The 7,848-nt window shown below is 52.2% G+C and overlaps 1 protein-coding gene across 1 annotated transcript in view; it reads right to left on the bottom strand.

The window, feature by feature from the left end:
* FOXO1 (forkhead box O1) overlaps positions 1-5,488 on the bottom strand; it is a 100,163-nt gene extending 94,675 nt beyond the window's left edge. Inside the window, exon 1 of the mRNA XM_021678357.2 lies at positions 4,469-5,488. Coding sequence (XP_021534032.1) covers positions 4,469-5,122 — 654 coding nt within the window. The 5' untranslated portion in view covers positions 5,123-5,488. The remainder of the gene's footprint in view (positions 1-4,468) is intronic.
* Between the last annotated feature and the right edge of the window lie 2,360 nt (positions 5,489-7,848).

Here is a 7,848-nt window from a genome sequence, read left to right as displayed (position 1 = left end):
ACAGAATTGTAGTTTAGGAGCTTGGATGGAGAGGCACAAAAACAGGCAAAACATTCTCAACCTATCAGGGATTCTAACTCACCACTGAGTATTCGCTTTCCCCTCCTCCCCCTTTTATATATCCCCTTAAAAGATTCCCTGCGCAGTGCATAGTATCTAGCCACATGTGCGTCCATTGCCAATGTGATAGCCTCTAAGTAATTAGGGGAGGGGGGGGAGTGTCTCAATGTACTTTAACCTTTTTTTAAAGTTTGCATGAGAATTAAAAATGTCTTCTTTCCAGTATTCAAATATTTGCCACTCTAAGAAAATAAAATCTGAAAAAAAAAAAAGTCAAAAACAGAAGTCACCACTCTGGCCACATCTCTCTCAAGGATCTGCCACAAAAACATAGGTAAAATAAAAATAAAATTCTTATAATCATCAATTAAGGATTCATACTTGACACCGACACCGATTTTGGAATTTCTGGAAAAAAACATGCCAGCCATAAGATCTGTCACATCAGTCCCACAAAACTTTTTCAGTCTTCAGCAAATATGATATCAATTTGGCTGCATAATTCCCTTACTCATTTTTAATTCTCTTCATGCTCCCTTCCCCAAATACATATATTGAAATTTCCACTCTAAGGTAATTTCAGTAACAAACTAGAAGTTAGCCTCACCAAGAGGCCATTCTTTAAGTCAAATATGAGTATGCAGCAAGAAAACATCTGTCATCGCTGTGCCAAGGACTCTGTGGCTATTTAAATCACTCACCGGCAGATTACAAACCTGAATTACAGAATATGAATTTTTAAATTTTTTTTTTTAAAGATTTTATTTATTTATTTGACAGAGAGAGAGACAGTGAGAGCAGGAACACAAGCAGGGGGAGTGGGAGAGGGAGAAGCAGGCTTCCTGCCGAGCAGGGAGCCCGATGTGGGACTCGATCCCAGGACCCTGGGATCATGACCTGAGCCGAAGGCAGACGCTTAACGACTGAGCCACCCAGGTGCCCTAAAATAAAAAATTTTTAAAAAGTACTGTCAGTTCATAGGCCAAATTAAAGAAACATCATTCCAAAATAAAGAATATCTGAGGTATATAAAACAATTTAAACTTTTCTTTAAAAAGTATTAAGTCTTATTTTTGAAGCATTCTTTTAACCCAGGTGTTCCAAATAATGTCGCAACAAAAGACAAGACTCAACTTAAAACTGCCATTAAGGAGGGGGGTACCCACACAGAACCAGAGCTCACAATACTACTTCCCAAGCTCTAGAAAGCTTTCTATGGGTGTGGGGGGGGGGGGGGGAGAACAGGTCATGGAAAAGAAGTTTCACTATTTATAAATACTGTACATGGTTTAAAAGATCCCGGGTTTTCCAAAAGTCTTAGCTTCCACTTTGAGCGTAACCTGATGACAGTTATGGCCAATATTAAAACAAGTGTAAAGCAGATGTAATGTACCATCCCTACAAATACAAAATGCACATCCCGCAAATACAACCAGTGTCTAAGGAACTAGAAGTTTATGAACTCTTTAACAGCTTTTCAACTATTCTGTCCTATGCAAATGACTTTCAAATTCTCTGGCAGGCCCCAGGAAGTTAAAGCGCAAGAAACTGTATTTAATTAAAGATTCAGTCTAATTCCCAGTAGTAAATCACAGGAAATAGTTCCAAAGCAGCCTCTCCTCAGTTCTAAAACAGGTTTTGGTTGATTTGCATTTTAGAATTCGAATTATTTTTAAGCTAAAAGTCATAGTAAAATTTGTCCCTTTTGTGAATCTTTAAAACAGGAGGGTCTTTCAAATCTGAGAAACTTGGTTTTAACAAGTAACTCATTTTTATGAAAACTCTAACCAGAATACTAGTTATGAGTTAGAACACTTAAGGTTGTTTCTTTTCTTCTTAAAATATCCTTTTACTCAAAGTGAAAATGCACTTGTTGTAATCTGACTTGCACCAACGGACTCTCATTACACCTGAAACATTTACTCACTTGAGAATGGCAGCCTGCTCCCTCCCAAAGCCCCACTTGGTTTCCACTGGGAGCTGCCGCTGGGCCTCCAATCCTGAACAGGTATTAACAATTCTTACTACTAATGGATCTTCTAGCTATTTAAGTACATTTTTAAAGAAAAAATTATAATTGCATTTGGGGAAAAAAATTAGAAGAACCTAATAAAAAAGGTTGGGGGTTTGATTTGGCCTTAAAATGTATTTTTTTAGGGCGCCTGGGTGGCTCAGTTGGTTAAGCGACTGCCTCCGGCTCAGGTCATGATCCTGGAGTCCCTGGATCGAGTCCCACATCGGGCTCCCTGCTGGGCAGGGAGCCTGCTTCTGCCTCTGACCCTCCCCCCTCTCATGTGCTCTCTCTCTCTCATTCTGTCTCAAATAAATAAATAAAATCTTTTTTAAAAAATGTATTTTTTTAAAAGCACTAAATCTTAAAAGTCTAGGTTATATTCCTAGTTTAAGAAGAATACTCTGATTTAAAACCATGAGTGGCAAAACTAAATATAATCCCAAAACACTGCCTTTCTCCATCTCTGAAGAAAGGCACTCCAGCAAACAAGTAGATTGTATCCATTTCCAAGGACGTAAAAGTGGTGTAAGTACACACCGTACTTTGAATGTCCAAAAAAAAAATTTTTTTTTTAAATGGCAAACGCTTTACAATAAATAGCTCAAGCAGGGTTGATAGATGAGTAAGTCGAGTACTTAAATTCAAATGTTAAGTAAAATTGGATTTGGCAGACAATCCTGATTTTGTGACTTAAAAGAATACATACCAAGCTTTTTGAAACACTTGGTAAAACTGCATGTAATCCTAGTAATGAGATTGTAAGTGGTACCTTTACTCTAAAATACACTTTGGAAAAAATAAAATCCTGGCTCCTTCTCCAGGAACTTCAATAAGATATGAGTAACTTAACCTTTTTGACACACATTAACCACAAACATGACAGTGTATGTAAAACAACCGTGGTGTAACCAATTGCGCAGCAAAGATCAATCTTTATTATGCTGTACAGGCAGGATAAGGGGTGAGGAAGAAGTTCTCAGCTAAACTTTCATATCGATCCCTCCACCTGTGACAGTGAGAAACTGTCAGCTTCAGAAGGCCGCGCGGCGAACGGACCCCCCGGTAAGCCTGCCCACAGCCCGTCCTGAGAGCCCCCGGGTCTTTTCCGCCTCCAAGTAGGGAAGTACCTGGCCCCCGCCCTGAGTCCCTCCAAGTCTCCCCTCTCTGAAAGGCAGAAAGGACCAGAGGAACCTCATCTACAGTCCTCCATCGAAGCAGGACGTTAGCACACGTTCCTTTGATGCGCACCTCCACTCCGACTCCCCCAAATCACTTGTCACAGAGACCCCTGCCTTACCCCTCGTATCTGTACTTCCACGGTCCATAACACTGAGGTGGCAAAGTGAGAAAAAAGATACACACATCTCCACCTCTAGTCACCCAGGGCAGCTTCTCCAAGCCTAATCAAAGACCTCGGACCATGAGCGAGGCCAAGTTTGGGGGCATTTCCTAGCGCTGAGAAGTGCTGGCCTCGCAACCCCGCGACTCGGCCCGGAGCGGCGCACCGGCCGGGCGCGCTGGCCCTTTAAAGGCGCTCTCTTCCTACGCCTGCGGCCCCTCCCTCGCCGTCGCAGCTCTCGCTCCCGCCCCCGCCTCCGCCGAGGGTCACACTTGAACTTTAGCTCTCCCAGCGCGGCCCGGCGCCCGCGCACCGCAGGCGGTGGCCGCCTCTTCGCACGTGTCGGATGCACTACCTCGGGCTCCGCGCGCCCGGCCCCCTGCACTCGAGGCCACTTCGGATAAAATCAAAACAAAGCAAAATGCACACCGGCCTCCAAAAACTGCGCTGCCTGCCCCCAGGGGTCGGCTCGCGACTTTCCGTCCCCTCCACCTACAGCTCCGTCCCCGGGCGGCGGGGCCCCGAAAAGCCTCGCCGCGCCCTCCTCCGCCCAGCGCGGCGGAAACGGCTCTGCGGCGCAGCCCAAGGCTGGTGGGACGCGCAGCGCGGAGACGGAGAGGAGCCGCCCTCACCCCCCAAGGTCCAGGAGGAAAAGGAGCAGTGGCAGGAGTCCTCGCCGGTCGTGGGCGAGCAGCCCCCAGTAAACCCCTTCCTCCTTTCACTGGCGAACTTTTCTGCCCGCTTTGATGTCCACTTCTTGTCGTACTTTTTTCCCTCCCTAATTCCCAAGTGAGCCCCCTCCCCCGTCCCGCTCGAACTCTCACTTGAGCGCGCTCACACACACTTATTCCGGTCCCCCGACAGGTCCCGGGCAAGCCCACCACTCCCATCTGCCACTTCTCGCGCTCTCCGCACGCGCTGTCCGCATGCCCGGCACTTTCAGGGCAAGCCAACTTCCACAGGCGCCCCCTCATCTGCCCCACCACAACCTCAGGTGGAGGCAGGGGTCCCCGCGCCCCGCTCCCTATCCGGCCGTGAGCCCCGAGGCCACTCACCTTCCAGCCCGCTGAGCTGTTGCTGTCACCCTTATCTTTGAAGTAGGGCACGCTCTTGACCATCCACTCGTAGATCTGCGACAGCGTGAGCCGCTTCTCGGCTGAGCTCTCGATGGCCTTGGTGATGAGGTCGGCGTAGGACAGGTTGCCCCACGCGTTGCGGCGGGACGAGCTGCTCTTTCGCGGCTGCCCTGCGAGCGGCCCGGCGGCGGCTGGGGGCACCGGCGGGTGCTGAGACAGCGGCCCGGGCGGCGGAGCCTGCGGCGGCGCCGGGTGCAGGCAGCCCGCCTCCGGGCCCTGGAAGTCCCCGCACAGCCCCCCGGTGGCGGCAGCAGCGGCCGCCGCCGCCGCCGCCACCGCTGCCGCCGCCGCTGCGGCCGCCGCCACGGAGCCGGGCGCCTGCTGGAAGTCCCCGGTCTCCTCCAGCAGGCTCAGGTTGCTCATGAAGTCGGCGTTGACAGCGGCCGCCGAGGCCGAGGGCAGGCCCGCGGCGGCGTCGGGGTTCGCGGCCGCGCCGCCCGACGGCGCCGGGCTGGAGGTGGCCGAGTTGGACTGGCTAAACTCCGGCCTGGGCAGCGGCCAGGTGCACGAGCGCGGCCGGGGCAGCGGCTCGAAGTCCGGGTCGATCTCCACCACCTGGGGCGCTTCGGCCATGGTGACCCCCACCCCTCCCCCAGCCGCGGGAGAGCCGAGGGGTCGAGCGCACCACACGGGACCAAGGGGGAGGGGGCGCGAAGAGCCGGTCCGAGATTTGGGGGGGCGAGGTCCGTGCCTCGAGCCGACGAAAACCGGGAGGAAGGCGCGGCGGAGTGGAAGCGCGAGCCCAGAACTTAACTTCGCGGGTCCATCAACATCTAGGCTCTTCCAGGTCCGCTGCACGGTCAGGACGGCAGGCCAGAGTCACCCTGCCGAGCAGCGGTCGGCGCCGCACTCCGGCTGACAGGGCCCGCGGACGGAAGGACGGACGGACGCCGCGGGCTGCTCGCTCTCCCGGCGGCGCGACCGCGGCGCTGCTGCCTGTTGAATGTGGCGGCGGCGGCGGCGGCTGCAGCGATTACGCTGCTGCCCGACTTACGGGATCTGCCGCCGCCCCCCGCCCGCGGCGGCGCGCGCGCCGGCCCGCCCCTGACTGACAGCCCGCGCGGCCAATGAGCGCGCGGCACCGCCGCCCAGGCAGCCAGTGGTCGCCCGCCTGGGCGGGGGCCGGTTTTCCACCGGGAGGCGGCAGTGGTTTGGTGGGGGGGTAGTGGGGTGTTTTTCTCGTTCACACACTCTCTCTCTCTCTGTCTCTCTCTCTCCTCTCTCTCTCTCTCTCTCTTTTTTGGATCCGTTATTATTTTCTGGTAATTCTCAAGTGTTTCTGTGAGTCTCTCGCCTTCTCAGTGTTTTGATTGCTAGGAGGCAAACCAGCGTGGAGGCGGCGGCGACACTTTGTTTACTACTGAGGAGCAAAGCCGAGTACTCGGGAAGCTCGAGTGGAACGAGTCTCTCGCTTCGCCTCGACCTCCGCTCGGGGCCCGAAGTGGGGCGGGGCGGGGGCCGGGGGGACGCTCCTCGCTCCGCCGGCACTGGTGGGCGGGCGGAGGCGGCCTCGCGGAATTCTACTCAATTGCCCCCTTCTCGGCTCCACCTACGATTTTTTTTGCAGAGAGACGTGGGGAAGTCGATGGGCTTTGTTTTTGTTTTTTGTTTTCTTTCCCTGCGATCTGTCAAGTTCTAAAGCCCCCACGCGAGCTGCACAGGCCCCCCGGCACCTGGATCCTGGCGGTGGAGTCCGCGCGGCGAGCATACTCCCTGCCGCCTCCGCGCCCGGAGCCCACCTGTCCGCACCCCCAAGCGGAGCCTCTGCGGTTCGCTCTCGCCGGGAGCCAGGCGTCCAGCCCAGCAGCCTCCAGCTGGGTTCACTCCATTCTTGACCTAAAAGGGTAGAAATGAAGGAAAGGGACTCAGCGCGGTCCGAAGACAGTCCTATTTCACACGCACACACAGACTCAGAAGCATCCTAGACCTCATGCCCTCTGTGGGAACATCTTCCCCTGGGCGGGAACCTCAGACTCTTAATAGTCCAGGGGCTGCGGGGAAGGGATCAGAGAAGGGGATGCAGACAGAACCTTGTCACTTTATTACTTACCCCTAATTAAGTTCAACTGTTTGCTTGTTATTTCTTTGCTGTTTAGGATGGAAGTGGTAAGGTGTCGAGAAGTAAAAGCACAAGAGGGGTAAGACCAAAGCCTTGGGGCTCAGCCCTGCCCCACCCCCAGGTTCCTTTAAACTGTTTGCCGCGAGTATCAGTAAACCCCTCACCCACCCCACCACACCTTTTCCCATCTGGGCTCCAGGTCCTGTCGAGATCAGTGGTGCCAAAGGTAGGAAGACAATTGTCCTTGTGTCTTAGGGAGCAAAAGAAACAGTTTTCAAGAAACAGTTTTTTGTTTTGGTTTGATTTTTAGAAGGAATATGGAAGGCATTTCCTTTCATAGGGATGGGATCACTTAGGATGGAAGATTGACGGTAGGGTTTTAAATGCCTCGTCCAAAATGACAGCTCCCAATTATTTTAAAAATCCCCTTTTTGGGGGCGCCTGGGTGGCTCAGTCATTAGGCGTCTGCCTTAGGCTCGGGTCATGATCCCAGCGCCCTGGGATCAAGCCCCGCATCGGGCTCCCTGCTCTGCGGGAAGCCTGCTTCTCCCTCTCCCACTCCCCCTGCTTGTGTTCCCTCTCTCGCTGTGTTTCTCTCTACCAAATAAATAAAATCTTAAAAAAAAAAAAAATCCCCTTTTTCTTACAGGTAATTCTTCAATTGAAAAAGTGGCATCTAAAGAAAATTAGGCCTCATTTACAGAAGTTTGAAAGGACCTAGAGATTTATTTTTTCCTTTACATTTTCACTATCATCTCCCTAGTTCAGACCCCTATTTATTCTTAACCCACTTATCCCAAGAGCTTCCTACCGGTAATGGGGGGCTGGGGGAGAAGGTCGTGAGCCTGATGGATTAAGGATAGGGTTGGTCCCCACCCTTCTTCTCCTGTGGTCTCTGCATTTACTATCAAATTTGGACAGTTCGGGCCACCTCTGCCAGCCGCTAGGGGACCTCAGTAACCCAGACGATGAGCTCAAAGAAAGGTAATGTGGAACTGTGGATACCCTCAACCTCTCCAATTAAGCTCTGCAGAGGCAGCCCCCATTCAGATGGCCGCACCCTACAAATAGGCGATGCTCTGGTGGATCATTCTTGGCAAAGGAAACCAGCTGCAGATTTGGCTTTGCTTTCCTTCCAGTTCCAGTTTTTCATGGCTTCGGTCAGAGGAGAGTATTTGGTTAAGGGAATTTTCCTACAGACTTTCCTCAGGTCCTTGAAATCTGGACTCTCCTGCCTAAT

This window comes from Neomonachus schauinslandi, chromosome 3 (assembly GCF_002201575.2).
Source record: "Neomonachus schauinslandi chromosome 3, ASM220157v2, whole genome shotgun sequence".
Lineage (NCBI taxonomy): Eukaryota > Metazoa > Chordata > Mammalia > Carnivora > Phocidae > Neomonachus > Neomonachus schauinslandi.
This window is presented reverse-complemented; position numbering and strand designations above follow the sequence as displayed.